This window comes from Heterodontus francisci, chromosome 14 (genome assembly GCF_036365525.1).
Source record: "Heterodontus francisci isolate sHetFra1 chromosome 14, sHetFra1.hap1, whole genome shotgun sequence".
In the NCBI taxonomy this organism is placed as follows: domain Eukaryota; kingdom Metazoa; phylum Chordata; class Chondrichthyes; order Heterodontiformes; family Heterodontidae; genus Heterodontus; species Heterodontus francisci.
The window spans coordinates 54,753,364-54,769,046 of NC_090384.1; the positions used below are offsets into that span (position 1 = coordinate 54,753,364).

The 15,683-nt window shown below is 45.3% G+C and overlaps 1 protein-coding gene across 6 annotated transcripts in view; it reads left to right on the forward strand.

Moving 5' to 3' along the window:
• The window catches only part of ush1c (Usher syndrome 1C), a 309,503-nt gene that overhangs the window by 261,083 nt on the left and 32,737 nt on the right, over positions 1-15,683 (forward strand). For all 6 annotated transcript variants that reach the window (XM_068046233.1, XM_068046236.1, XM_068046237.1 and 3 more), the window contains one exon: positions 14,394-14,503. In XM_068046233.1, the coding sequence (XP_067902334.1) occupies positions 14,394-14,503 (110 nt within the window). The remainder of the gene's footprint in view (positions 1-14,393; positions 14,504-15,683) is intronic.

Consider the following 15,683-nt stretch of genomic DNA (forward strand, 5'->3'; position numbering starts at 1 on the left):
CTCTTCACCGGCTCTAGTGCCACAGATGGCTCATGACTCCTCTTCTCTTGTCTCTCCCTATGTCATCTTCAAGTCTGTGCAGCCGCTCTACCATCTTTTGTTCTTTATAGCTGGTGGATCCTCCTGTGCACTGATTGATTGGTTCATACGTTTCACTGTTTCGATTGGTCCTGCCATTTCATTTGTCAGTACTTCTGTTTGTATGTAAATCATGATCAAATGCGCAAAACTATAGTCCATTATAATCTTGAGGTCCATTAGATCATACGTTTCCGGCGAGACTCATTCTGGTACTCTGTTACATTTTGATCATAACTTGTTCTTTTCTTTCCCTTTAACTGCTTGTTATTGGTCTGTATCAGAAAGTAATTCTGGTTGACTCAAACTGTATATGCAGCATTTTTTCCAATATATATATATAAAAATACATAATACAAAAAAGATAAAAAGGCCAGTAAAAATGACGAACCCACATTTCTTACATTTCTTATCAATGTTATATAAATACCATATATTAGTCCTCATTTAATAGGTGGAAAATGGTGCTTTCCTAATTTGCAGAACTGGGAAGGAGTTAGGAGAAATTCCTTGACTCAAAGTTGTTGAAACAAAGGAATGCTTTGACATCATGAATAATTGAGATAAAGTCCATTGTATCTTTTCGGAATATTGGGAACAGAATTAACGCTTTAGTCCCTCGAGACAGTTCCAGCATTCAGTTGTATCATGGCTGATTATATCACAACTCCATTTACCCACTTTTTTTCCATATCCCTTGATACGTTAACTGAACAAAAAAATATTTGCCTCAGTCTTGAAACTTTCAATTGAATCTTTTAAGGGAAAATGGATAAATAAAGCAGAGAAATATACAGAGTTATAGTAGGCCCTTTCCTATCCTGAGTGGTGTGAAACAGGGCTGTGTTCTCGCACCCACACTTTTTGGGATTTTCTTCTCCCTGCTGCTTTCACGTGCGTTCAAATCCTCTGAAGAAGGAATTTTCCTCCACACAAGATCAGGGGGCAGGTTGTTCAACCTTGCCCGTCTAAGAGCGAAGTCCAAAGTACGGAAAGTCCTCATCAGAGAACTCCTCTTTGCTGACGATGCTGCTTTAACATCTCACACTGAAGAGTGCCTGCAGAGTCTCATCGACAGGTTTGCGTCTGCCTGCAATGAATTTGGCCTAACCATCAGCCTCAAGAAAATGAACATCATGGGGCAGGACGTCAGAAATGCTCCATCCATCAATATTGGTGACCACGCTCTGGAAGTGGTTCAAGAGTTCACCGACCTAGGCTCAACTATCACCAGTAACCTGTCTCTAGATGCAGAAATCAACAAGCGCATGGGAAAGGCTTCCACTGCTATGTCCAGACTGGCCAAGTGAGTGTGGGAAAATGGCGCACTGACACGGAATACAAAAGTCGGAGTGTATCAGGCCTGTGTCCTCAATACCTTGCTCTATGGCCGCGAGGCCTGGACAACGTATGTCAGCCAAGAGCGACGTCTCAATTCATTCCATCTTCGCTGCCTTCGGAGAATACTTGGCATCAGGTGGCAGGACTATATCTCCAACACAGAAGTCCTTGAAGCGGCCAACACCCCCAGCTTATACACACTACTGAGTCAGCGGCGATTGAGATGGCTTGGCCATGTGAGCCGCATGGAAGATGGCAGGATCCCCAAAGACACATTGTACAGCGAGCTCGCCACTGGTATCAGACCCACTGGCCGTCCATGTCTCCGCTATAAAGACGTCTGCAAACGCGACATGAAATCGTGTGACATTGATCACAAGTCGTGGGAGTCAGTTGCCAGCATTCGCCAGAGCTGGCGGGCAGCCATAAAGACATGGCTAAATTGTGGCGAGTCGAAGAGACTTAGTAGTTGGCAGGAAAAAAGACAGAGGCGCAAGGGGAGAGCCAACTGTGCAACAGCCCCGACAAACAAATTTCTCTGCAGCACCTGTGGAAGAGCCTGTCACTCCAGAATTGGCCTTTATAGCCACTCCAGGCGCTGCTTCACAAACCACTGACCACCTCCAGGCGCGTATCCAATGTCTCTCGAGATAAGGAGGCCCAAAAGAAAAAGAAAAAGAATAGTAGGGCATTAAGATTAATTTTGAATTGCTCCAGCAAAGAGCTGACATGTGCATGATGAACCAAATGACCTCCCCTGTGTATAAAATGAGAAGAGATTTTCCTTTCTCTATATATCTTATTATCTCTCTCCTGTCTCAGTTTTTTTTTGTCTTCTGACATTAATTCAACTGTTCCACTTCTAAATGGTTGGTAGGAGTCTCGGAACAGCATCTCATCTACCGATTAGGCACATTACAGCCTGCCGGTCTGAACATTGAGTTCAATAATTTCAGAGCATGACAGCCCCCCACTTTACTTTCATTTTTAGTTATTTTTTCTTCCCTTTTTTTTTTTTGGCATTCCTTTTTACATTTTTTACAATCTTTTTTTGTATTTATTTCAGTTCATCTTAGTTTGTTCAGTTTGCTCACCCACTGTTTTTTTCAGGTTGTTTTTCTTCAGGTTTGCACTTGCTGATGTTCAATATTCAGTATATTCACACCTAATCTGTACTAATGCTTTGTCTTTCAACACACCATTAACATATTGTTTGCCTTTGCTCCATGACCTTTTGGTCAGCTATGTGGCCTGGTCCAATCTGCACCTTCTCCTTTGTTATCTCTTGCCCAACCCCCACCTCACTTGTTTATAATCTGTGACTTTTCTAATATTTGTCAGTTCCGAAGAAGGGTCACTGACCCGAAACGTTAACTCTGCTTCTCTTTCCACAGATGCTGCCAGACCTGCTGAGTGAATCCAGCATTTCTTGTTTTTGTTTCAGATTTCCAGCATCCGCAGTATTTTGCTTTTATATTATTATGGTAGGAGTCACCTTTGGAGCTCCTCCTTTCCCTTTGTTATTCCCCTTCCATGCTATCTTTTCTCTTTATTCGTTTCATGGGATGTGGGTGTCACTGGCAAAGCTAGCATTTGATGCCCATCCGAATTGCCCTTGAGAAGGTGGTGGTGAGATGCCTTCTTGAACTGCTGCAGACTATTCAACTTTTGCGGAGCGATTTTGTAAAACCGAGTGGTTTGCTAGGCCACCATTCCAGAGGGCAGTTAAGAGTCAGCTACATTGCTGTGGGCCTGGAGTCATAAGTAGGCCAGACCAGGTAAGGCAGCAGATTTCCTTCTCTAAGGGACATTGGTGAACCTGATGGGTTTTTATAACAATCGATTGTAGTTTCATTGTAACGATTGGGCAGCACAGTGGTGCAGTGGTTAGCACCGCAGCCTCACAGCTCCAGGGACCCGGGTTCGATTCTGAGTACTGCCTGTGCGAAGTTTGCAAGTTTTCCCTGTGTCTGCGTGGGTTTTCGCCGGGTGCTCCAGTTTCCTCCCACATCCAGAGACTTGCAGGGATAGGTAAATTGGCCGTTGTAAAAATTGCCCCTAGTATAGGGAGGTGATGGGGAATATGGGATTACTGCAGGATTAGTATAAATGGGTGGTTGTTGGTCGGCACAGACTCGATGGGCCGAAGGGCCTGTTTCAGTGCTGTATCTCTAAATAAAAAATAAAATTACCGAGATGAGCTTTCAATTCCAGATTTGTTTTTAATTAATTGAATTTAAATTCCACCAGATGCTGTTGCGGGATATGAACCCATGTCACCAGAGTATTAAATAAAAACAAGAAATGCTGGAAATACTCAGCAGGTCTGGCAGCATCTGTGGAGAGAGAAGCAGAGTTAACGTTTCGGGTCAGTGACCCTTCTTCGGAACTCATCCAGCATCCACAGTATTTTCCTTTCACCAGAGTATTAGCCTGGATCTCTGCGCTACTAGTTCAGTGACATTATTACTATGCCACAGTCTCACTGGAAGGGTCTGAGATTGTATTCTTGCCACATGCAGGGTTGTAGTTATGAACTACCATACTATTAATCCATGGAAGAACACATTGGAATATAAATTGGGAATTAGTGCTTGAATAACTTATGGACAAAGAGGTTAATGAAGTTTCTCATTATATGCCATTTAGTGTTATTCTGTAGTTTTTTTTTTGTAAGAAAGGTGAAGTGGTGCAGGGAAAGTAATTTCTTTCTCTTCATTACAAATTTTTTTATTTTTCCTCATCTGAAGAACATAGACTATGGTTACAGGCTAAAAACAATGAATGCCAACAATTACTTATATGGGTGGCACATTAGAACCAGATCTGTTTCATAGCTTCACATACACACACTTTCTAACCGGTGTCAATGGATAGTGAACAGGGACAAGGGCTATTCCTACTTCTTCCGAAAATCAACCCCACAAGCTGAATATTCTGGAATAAGAAGGACAGAAATAAATGTCTTCTCTACTTACGACAATTTGAAGTTATTTGAGAGAGATTTCAAATTAATGTGAATGGCAGAAGTGGGAGGTGAAGAGAGTGAGAGAGAACTATTCTGAAGTACACAAGAAAATGTAAGTGAAAATGAGATGTATAGGTGGACTACCTTGGGCTGGAACTCTTATATTTCCTGTTTTGCTTAAGCTGTATTATTTCCTCTTTCATACAAAATATTTTAGTAGCCGTCACTAACACTCCATATAGCCAAGAGTAAAGTTGAAATATTGCACCCATATCGAAGAAAGAGCTTCCAGCACTCATGGACAAGATTAAGAAAAAGCTAGTGGTTGAATTGGCAATCCTTCTCTTTTTTTTCCAATCCCCAGTTCCTTTCTCCTCTCTCAGGCACAAACTTCTTGCCTATGAAATTCAGTTTCTTAGTGTCCAATTTTTCTGCACTACGACTGGCATTTTGCCTCCAAGATGGCACTTGCAGTGCATGTGCACACTTCTGGTGCTAGCCATGCCAGACAGCATTTTGGTGTGGGTGTTGGCAAACACATGGGGAGTGTTTGCTGGCAGTATGCAGAGTAGGTAGATCCTGACATCCTGATTTGAGGCCAGTGCTGCCAATTTGAAGCTCGACATTCCAGCTAATGCACTCTCTTATTCACACACAGCTGAACATTTTTATTTAAAGGTATCATCAACTACATAAAGGTTACTATGTGATTGCTTTCTATCAGCTTTTGCTGCGATTGTGGAAGTGTTTGGTGGCTTCCAGAGTTGTTTAAAGTTGCTGAAGACTACAGGAAGTGGTGTGGCACATGCTGAAGGACTCTGTCCTGACTTACAGGCTTCTGCAGAAATCACTTGCTCCCAGACGTAAGTGCAGTTGCATGCGTTCCCACAGGAAGAATGAGCAAAAGTGACACAAGCAAGACAAACTGCTGTAAGAGTGGGGAGAAGCAGGAGGATAAGAGCTCTAAACAAGAGGCCATATCCACCCAGTGTGCTCAGAGAGCAATTCTCCTACATTTGTCACTCAGGGGGAATAGTGGGTCAGGATGTCTTCACTGAAATCTGCCACCTGCTGTAGCCACAACTGCAGCCTCAGCACAGGGTGAGGATGGTATTGCCAGTAGTTGTGAAGGTGACTGTGGCATGAACATTTATGCACCTCACTCCTTTCAGGCAATAATTACATCTTCCAGTTTGTCATCCACTGTTGCATAAGGGAGGTCACGGAGGCTCTGTATTCCCAGAGAGCTGAATACATTTCATTCTGTCTTGCCAGAGAGAATCAGGTGAAGCGAGAATGTGGTTTCGCGAGGATTGTAGGTTCTTCATGGCGCAGGGTGCCTTTGAATACACGCAGGTTGCTTTGTGCGTGCCGCATGTCAACTCTGAGATGTACCATAGTTGAAAAGAATTCCTCTCCCTCAACAGCCATTTGGTGTACAACTATACACAATGCATCATGAAGGTTAATGCCTGCTTTCCTGGCAGCAGTCATCATTCTGTGACAGTCCACTGTGCAATCTTGCATTTAAACCACTATGGCAAACCAGAGGGTGGTTACTTAGAAACAGGAGCTATGTCTGAATAACGAGGCGGAACCCACATATACATGAGCAGCATGCATATAATGAAAGACATGCTGCCACACAAAATTTAATAGAGCAGACCATTGGGTGCTTAAACAATGCTTCTGCTACCTGGACCCCCCTGCAGTACTTGACATAACATGTAAAGATTCATGGTGGTCTGCTGGTATATTTCACATCACCATTATAAAGGCATAGCCCTTGCTACCAGCTATACAGCGACCAACTGTAGAGGAAGGGAGGAGGCAACCACTGCAGTCCCTTTCTGGCCAGGCTTTCCAAGATCAAGCATCCAGCTGTGATATCCGTAAATGCAACCCCAATTTTCCATTCTCCAATAGTTCCACTCCTTGCCTTCCCTCTGTGTTCCGGACAGAATCGAGAGAGAATTGAAACCCCAGTTCTTTTCTGTTTGCACTCCATAATCAGGGTGTTTTGACTAGGAAGATGTATGTGTTTCTTAACCCCTGAGTGTATGGCCAATTTGAATAACCAACAACATTTAAATACAGAGGATTATTTTTATTCACATATTCAACGCGAAAGTCTAACACTACGTCACTCACTCATCAGTCACTCTCGCACAACACACACACACACACACAGACAGACACACACTTGAGAAAGAAAGTCATGAAGAGCATAGTACACTTTTACAAATTACAAGCAAAGGAATAGTTTGTAAATCACGTGATTTGGCTTGTCTTGGGGGGAAAAGGCCTGCATTGTGGGCCTGGTGAAGAAGGCATTTTCACTCCTGAAGTGTAGTGGGGTGGATTCGGATAGCCAGAGTTGTATATCGAAGTTGTTGCAGGATTCATTCAAAGAAGTGGATTTTCAGCAGGTCATGAAGTTAGTTGCTTGGAGTCTCATCACTTAGGAGGTTGGTTTTCTATACTGCTGGACTTGAAAAGGAACAGGTTCGTAGACCTTAAGATGTAAAAGCCTCGCGTTTTTTTAAGACACGATGGTACTTCCTGGTCTGCTTGCTGCTTTTTCACGCTGGGGCCGCTTGCCCCAACACATGACTTCTCACAGTTCCTTTTCCAATTGGCTGCGTTTGCTGACAACGCTATCACTAGGTGGAGCTGCAATGGCACATGCGCAAATGCAGCCTGTGCCACTAAAGCGTCACTGACTGTGATGTCAGGCAGCTGCCAGGATTAAAGATGGTGCTGCTCAAATAATCACACGATGGCAAGCTAAACACATGGCAGTACACAGTGGCCGGAGGGGAGGGAGCGGGGAGGAGGAGAGGGAGGGAGTGAGCGGGCCGGGGAGGGGAGGGAGGGAGCGAGCGGACAGGTGAGCTAGCAGTCGTGGGGGGTTAGCGGTGAGCGAGCGGGCTGGGGGCTGTGAGCGAGGGGGCGGGGGTCCGGAGCAGGTGGCGGGGGGAAGGAGTGGAGCACACCCGCCACCAGCGAGGTCTTCAGCCGCGTTCTCCCCGCACCCGCTCTCTACCCGCTCCCCAGATCCCCTCTCCCCCCCACCCCCGCTCTCTCCCCGCTCTCCCCCTGCTTCCCCCACCCCTGCTTACCCCATCCCTGCTTCCTCCACCCCCACTCTCCCCGCTTCTCCCACCCCGCTTCCCCCACTCTCTCCCCGCTTCCCCCACCCTCTGCCCGCGTTATGCAATAACGTCATCTGCGCATGCGCCAACCGGTCCGGGCAATGCGGAACGCAGCGCATGTGCAGAGGGTAGGAACCAATCTGCGCATGTGTGCAGGTTGGCACAGTTTGATGACGTCAGCCACCGGCTGCGTTGTCAATAATCACTTTGAATGCAAAAAGAAAAGCCACCACAACGTAAACATTCCAAACTAATATATTTTACGTCAAACCATGCCATAATGCATACAAATGTCAACTAATCATCCTTGTCCACTTCCCTCGTGCCTATCTTGCATGTGCCTTTGCCTCTCCTGGTGCTCCATGGCAAAGTTACTCCACTGGCTGCAGCATAGCTGCATGATTTTCAATTGGGGAGACTGCAGATGGCTTTGCATGACAACCTCGAGCAACTCTTGACCTAGAAGGCCTGGCTTCAAACTGTGCCATCTCAGTATGGGTGGCAGCAGTCTAGGCTTGCTGCTGACGGGCAACAGCAAAGGCATTGGCAGAGTGGCACTGGTGGGGGCATAAATGCTATCTTCCTGAGAAAAGACAGCAGGTTAATACTCTGCAGAGCCTCTGTCCTTCCCTGGGGTGGTGCTTCAGCAATCCTAGTGATACTTTGGAGACAGATTTCTGGGCTGCTGTGACCCTTACAAGCCACTTTGAACACTGGTATCCTGAGCTGTGATGGCAGTCGTCTGATTCTGCATGACTTCAGTCTGAGCTTCCACTGCAGCACCCAGACGTTGGGTCACTTCTGTTTGTGCTGCAGTAGAAGCTGAGACAGCAGCCATCAGACATTGTGGGCTGGATTTTACAGCCCCACTCCCCGGTGTCGGGGGTCGTGGTGGGGGTGGGGTGCGGAAAATACCTCTGGCAGAGGCTCTACAGGGGTCTCGACGCCGGGAAGGCCTGGCCCGGCCCGATATTGCCAGCAGCGACGAGCCCTCGTGGCGGCCTCCCCACCTCTCGGCGATGGGAGCCAAACCTAAATGTGTTAATTTATTAAAATAAATGAATTAAGTACTTACCCGCTCCCACCGTCTGTTCCGCAGCGATATTGCTGTCGGTGGCTGCACCTTCGGATACCCATTCAGAGATCCGATGGGGAGGGAGGAGCAGGTAAGTATTTCAGTGTGGGGGAAGGGAGGGGAGCGGGATCAAACTAATCTGGTGTAGGGAATGGTGGGAAGGGTGAAAATAAAAGTTTATGAATTTTGTGGGGGGTGGGGAAGGTCAGGTAAGTATCTTGGAGGGTAGAGGGCAAAGAATGAGTTGGATGGTTATTGGGGAGCGGGAAGGGGTGGGAGAGGGGCGAGAAACATTTATTTAATTTTCTAAATAAATTTTAATTCAATATCACTTTAAAAATGTCAATTGTAACATGGGGCTCAAAGCCCTTTATAAATGGCATCGCGCCTGCGCCGGGGCCAGACTGCCCGGCCCCTCCACATCATCGGTGGGGGTGGTCCACCCCAGCCATTTAAATGAGCCGCCGTGCTAAATACTGCGACAGCTCTGCGACATGCAGTCCACGCGGGCGCATTGCCATTTTTGAAGCTCGCCAGCGAGAACGGCAGCGCGCTTATAAAATCCAGCCCAGTATCATGGTTGGATCTGCAAATATACAAATGGAGTTGGTCACCACTTCCACACTGGAAAGGATGGATTCCAAGCTCTGCATGAAGCCTTGTGTCAAGTTGGTACCGGACTCCATGCTCCTTGACATTGACTGCAGGCTTTCTGGCAGGCCAATGCACCAAGAATTTCATTGTGCATACTCATCAGCCTTCTTCTGTAGGCCACTCCATTGAAGTATCATTTGAGTCCTTTGCAGAAAAACTCCTGGTTGCAGGCCATGTGCAATGGGTGTCTCAGTATGTCTCTAAGCTATTCTTTGAAGTATGCGTAGTGTTAGTATCTGAGCATGTGTCTGCAAGTGTAAGAATGAGAGGTTCTGCTGCTTCTTCTTCACTGCCTTCCTGCTCTTCGGCCTGTTGTTCATCCACCACTGCCTGGCCAGCTTGAGTTCTTGTGTATCTGAAAGGAGAAAGGCACAGGGTAGTGTGTGAGGGGAAGGGGTGTGGTGGGAAAGCAGGAAGTGCATGCTTACACCACCTGCATCTTTTAAATAAGAAGAGATTGTGGGATGAGGGGGAAGTGGGATGTGAAAAGTAGGATTAAGTATGAGCATACTGTCATGTTCAGTAGTTTCAGCCACACCACTGGCTACAGCCTCAGTCATGGTCCACTCCAATGAAGGCAACCACTATCTCCTCCAGGCAGAAGGACATGCAGCAGTGCCTGTGCCCCGCCAGCTATGCAATATAAAGTATTGGACGGGGGAAAGTCTATGGGCTTTATTTATATGGACTACGAGAAGGCATTTGATAAAGTTCCTCATAACAAACTATTAGCTAAAGTTGAAGCTCATGAAATTAGAGGCAAATTATTGGCCTGGTTAGGAAATTGGTTGCATGGCAGTTAACAGAGAGTAGGGATAATGGGCAGGTACTGGCATGATGTGACTAGTGGTGCCCCACAAGGATCTGTATTGGAGCTTCAACTATTCACAATATTTTTAATAACTGAGTTGATGGGACAGAAAGCTACATATCCTAATTTATCAATGACACTTTGATAGGTGGTGTAGCTGGAAACAGAGACACTTTACCAAATAAAAGCAAAATACTGCGGATGCTGGAAATCTGAAATAAAAACAAGAAATGCCGTAAATACTCAGAAGGTCTGGCAGCAGCATCTGTGGAGAGAGAAGCAGAGTTAACGTTTCAGGTCAGTGACCCTTCTCCAGTTCTGAAGAAGGGGCACTGACCTGAAACGTTAACTCTGCTTCTCTCTCCACAGATGCTGCCAGACCTGCTGAGTATTTCTGACATTTTATCAAAGCTTTTCATCTTGCACTTAGTAGGACAATTCACAAGAGTACCAATGTAAGGGATGCAACAAATTTATACTATGAGAAGAGAATGCTGATTGGTTGGCCAGTGGACTCTCATTGGCAGAAGCGTTGCCATGAAGAATGCACCAGTTTATGGTGACTGACAGTTAACTGTCAAGCTTTGTTTGAAATTTAAACTAGGCAGCTTGACTCTGATTGGTCAAGGTATTGCCCTGAGGATGAACCAGCGAATGGCTGTCACTTATTTTATTTAACTGAAACAAGCGCAATGTGTGGACAGAACGAACAAGTGGTAAGCCCAATGATTAGGAGCAACTTAGAATCCAGCACAGGATCACCAAGAAACTGATAAAGAAAGAGAAAAGAGAATATGAATGCAAGCTAGCGAGAAACTTAAAGGCAAACTGGAAAAGCTTCTTTAGGTGTGTGAAAAGGAAAAAATTAGCAAAGACAAATATGTGCCCATTACAGGCGGAGACAGGAGAATTTATAATGGAGAATAGAGAAATGGCGGAGAAACTAAACAATTACTTTGTGTCTGTCTTCATGGAGGAAGATACAGAAAATCTCCCAGAAATACAAGGGAATCAAGGGACTTGTGAAAATAAGGAACTGAAAGAAATTAATATTAATAAAGAGGTAGTACTCAAAAAAATTAATTGGATTGAAGGTTGACAATTACCCTGGGACAGATGAGCTACATCCCAGAGTGTTGAGGGAGATGGCTATAGAGATATTGGATGAATTGGTGGTTATCTTTCAAAATTTTATAGATTCTGGAAGGGTTCCTGCAGGGTGGAAAGTAGCAAAAGTAATCCTACTATTTAAGAAAGGAGAGAGAGAGAAAACGGGAAACTAGTAATTCCAAATTTGCTGATGACCCAAAACTAGGTGGGAATGTCGGTTGTGAGGAGGATGCAAGGAGGCTTCAAGGCATCCTGGATAGGCTAAGTGAATGGGCAAGAACGTGGCAGATGGAATATAATGTGAATAAGTGTGAGGTTATCCACTTTGGTAGAAAAAGCAGAGTATTTCTTAAATGGTGAGAGTTTGGGAAGTGTTGATGTACAAAGGGACCTGGGCATCCTTGTTCATGAGTCACTAAAAGCTAGCATGCAGGTGCAACAAGCAATTATGAAGGCACATGGTATGTTGGCCTTGATCGCAAGGGGTTGTGAGTACAGGAGTAAAGAAGTCTTGCTGCAATTGTATAGAGCCTTGGTGAGACTGCACCTGGAGTATTGTATACAGTTTTGATCTCCTCATCTAATGAAGGATATACTTGCCATAGAGGGAGTGAAAAGGAGGCTCACCAGACTAATCCCTGGGATGCCAGGATTGTTTTATAAGGAGTGATTGAGGAAACCGGGCCTGTATTCTCTAGATTTCAAAGAATGAGAGGTGATCTCATTGAAACTTACAAAATTCTTTCAGGGCGTGACAGGGTGGATGTAGATGGGATGTTTTTCCTGGCTGGTGAGTCTAGAACCAGGGGACATAGTCTTAGAATAAGGGGGAGGCCATTTAAGACTGAGATGAGGAGGAATTTCTTCACTCAGAGGATGGTGAATCTTTGGAATTCTCTACCCCAGGCGGCAATGGAAGCTCAATCATTGAATATGTTCAAGACAAGAATCGAAAGATATCTGGATACTAATGACATCAAGGGATGAGGGGATAGTGTGGGAAAGTGGCGATGTGGTAGATGATCAGCTATGATCTAATTGAATGGCGGAGCAGGCTCGACGGATTGAATGGCCTATGCCTGCGTTCCTACATTAAAATAACAGATTGTGTAAATAGAGAGAAACTATTTCCGCAGGTTGGGGAGTCTAGGACTTGGGGACATATTATAAAAATTAGAGCCAGACCTTTCAGAATTCAAATTAGTAAACACTTCTACACACAAAGGACTGGATTTTAACACGCCCTTGACGTTGTGATCCGTGGCAGCCCCCCTGCTGCTGGGCAACGGGACCACAATTTAAATATGCAAATCAATACAATTAATAAATTTAAATACACTTGCCTCCAATCTTGAGGGCCCGCCGTGATTTTCGGTGCAGCCGCCAGCAATCCTGCGCCTTCAGATCCACGTCCGGGGAGACATGGTGACACACTGGTGGGGAGGGGAAAGGGGTGAGGAGGAAAGTTTGTCAGTGTGAGGGGTGGGGGAGATGGGGTCAGTTGCATGTAATGAGTGTAGGGGATGGTGGGAAGGTTGAGCCTTAAACTTTGTGCAGTTTGTGGGGGGAATGGTAAAAGGTAAGTTTTTTGGGGGAGGAAGGGCAAATAGTTATTGTTATTGGGGGTGGGAAAGGGGCATAAGAAATTTATTTAATATTGTGGGATCTTTCTTTAAAAATTTAAACATGCTGACAGGGCTGGCTGCCCTTTAAAAATGGCACCACGCCTACATACAGGCAGTTGACACCATTGCCGGGGACGGACGGACAGCCAACCCCCTCCGTGTGATTGGGGGAGGTGGGCCTTCCCAGCTATTTAAATGAGCCCCTGCACCTAAGATCGCGATGGCTCTTTGGCGGGCCACCATTTTCTGAACTCGCCGTCGAGATCGGTGGCAGGTTCTTAAAATCCAGACCAAAGGGTGATAGAACTTTGTAACATTCTTCTGCAAATAGGCAATTCATGCGAGATACGTTGTTAAATTTAAAACTGTGATGCATAGATTTTTGTTAACCAAAGGTATTAAGGGATATGGGGCAAAGGCATGTATGTGGAGTTAAGTCGCATTTGAGCCAAGACGTCACTGAATGACGGAACAGGCTCGAGAGGCTAAATGGCCTACTCCTGTTCCTATGTTCCCATGCACCACCTTGTCCTCCAAAAGAAAGGGAAGTGTGTCAGTGAGTCTGGTGCAATGTGTTTGAGTGTTGTGGCTGTCATGTTGAATAGCTGGCAGTGTGTGTAAGCTGTGAGGTATGGATGTGAGGCTTGCAACAGTGCTAAGTGTGTGAGGGTGAGGTGATGCTATAAATGTTGGGTATGAATAGTGATTGATAGAGATCGTTGGTAGGTGTGTGGTGCGGTGAACAGTGTGTGAGGCTATTGATGCAGTAGGTGCCTTATGCAGTTTGAAGATGCATTCACTGATCTTGGACACTTGTGTTCTTCCTGTGAACTTCTTGTGGGATGGTATCCAGATCCTCGGGACTAGACTCCTGGCATTGACCACTACAGCTATCTGGTCCCACTGCCTTCACAGAGTTTGTCTGGAGGGCCTCCTGGCCGCTTGTGAATAGGCAACATCTCTTCTCCACCGCCTGCACCAAGGCCTCCAGTACAATGTCACAAAATCTTGGAGCCTCCTCTCTGCCATGTTGTGTCTTTTCCAGGTCAGAGTCAGTTGTAGAATGACTTCCAGCACCTGCTCCAGCCACAGTGTGCCTCCCCTTTGAGATATGCTGGCTGGCTTTAACTCATTCTAGCCTCTCAGGATTTTGCGTTCTTTGCTCAGGCATGCAGTTACTCAGAAACATGCTTAGCACCGGCTGAACACTACTATCATTTAAATTTGCAAGGCAGCACAAAGTTTGAGTGCTCCTTGCATTGGAAGCAACGGGCGTGGCATAATTTCACATCGCAATCCCCGTGCCGTTTACAGGCCCTGTATAATTTCAAGAGCCTTGTCTTTATTTTATCAGCATTGACATTGCTCTTCTGAATGTTTTCTTTCTTGCTCAGACTTCTCATGTCTGTTGAGTCCACTTACAAATAATTCTGTGCCCTCACAAGCCTCAGTTAAAAACAACCAAAGCAGAGGTGTTGTGCAGCTAATGCAGTGCTTTAATAGTGAACTGAAATAGATGATAATGCTTTTTGTCCTTGAATCTAACCTTTGTTAATTTTCCATTTGTCGTCTTAAGGTGGAATAGTGAAGGGAGATCAAATAATGGCTGTCAATGGAAAAATTCTCACTGATGCCACCCTACTTGAAGCTCAGACAACGTTGGCAAAGTCTTGGAATAGTGGTGGTGTAAGTATTATCCCTTATATTAGGTTGTTTAGTGTGTGACCAAAAAACAACCGACATTTGAACAAAGGAGCAAATTGGACTAAATTTAGTAAACTTCGGGCATAAAATTCACTATTTGCAACCCCTCCAGAGAAACCTCATCCACAGATGGAGTCAATTTTCACACGTACACTAATGACTAATGTCTACCTGGCCAGCACCTCTTTCAAACCCTCCACTGCAAGTGCTGTGAAAATGCTTCTCCAGTACTCAGTATTGGATGAGCTGCAGCTGAATATTGGGAAGACTAATGCCATTGTATTCGCCCCCTGCCACAAACTGCTAATTCAGCAATAACTTGAATCCCTTCCACAGCCACTGCTTCAGGCAGAAACAGACTGTTTGCAACTTCAACATCCTATTCAAATATCATGTTGATCTTCTAACCCTATAGCCTTTTCAATCACAAACACTGCCTACTTCTGCCTAGAAAAATCTGTTGCCCTTCTCTTTATCTGAAATCATGTCCTGCTTACCCTTCACCTCAATGCTTTATGACCTGCATTGGCTGTTCTTCCCCAACACCCCTTAGTACACACTTCTTTGACCAAACTTTTTGTCACCCCTCCTACTATCTCCTTTAGCTCAATGTCTTTTTTATTGTTATTACGAATCAGTGAATGTCATAAGCATTTTGTTTAAAAAGAAAACTAGGTGGTCTGTGTGCCTTTAAGACAGAAAAAAACTCTGTGGACAATAACTGCAGAGGTTTAGTGTTTGACGAGTCCAGGCTGAAGGGCAATTTGTATCCAATCAACCTGATGGTTTTACAACGGCCTTATGACTCCTATTGTTGGAGGCTTTCAGTTCCATTTTGGCAGTGAAAGAAGAAGCCAGGGGCTGTGAGCAGCTGAAAGAGTTACTGCTGGAAACTGGCCAGGAAGACAGCCCAGAAATATCTTTTTTTTATTATTCATTCATGGGATGTGGGCATCGCTGGCCAGGCCAGCATTTATTGCCCATCCCTAATTGCCCTTGAGAAGGTGGTGGTGAGCTGCCGTCTTGAACCACTGCAGTCCATGTGGGGTAGGTACACCCACAGTGCTGTTAGGAAGGGAGTTCCAGGATTTTGACCCAGCGACAGTGAAGGAACGGCGATATAGTTCCAAGTCAGGATGGTGTGTGACTTGGAGGGGAACTT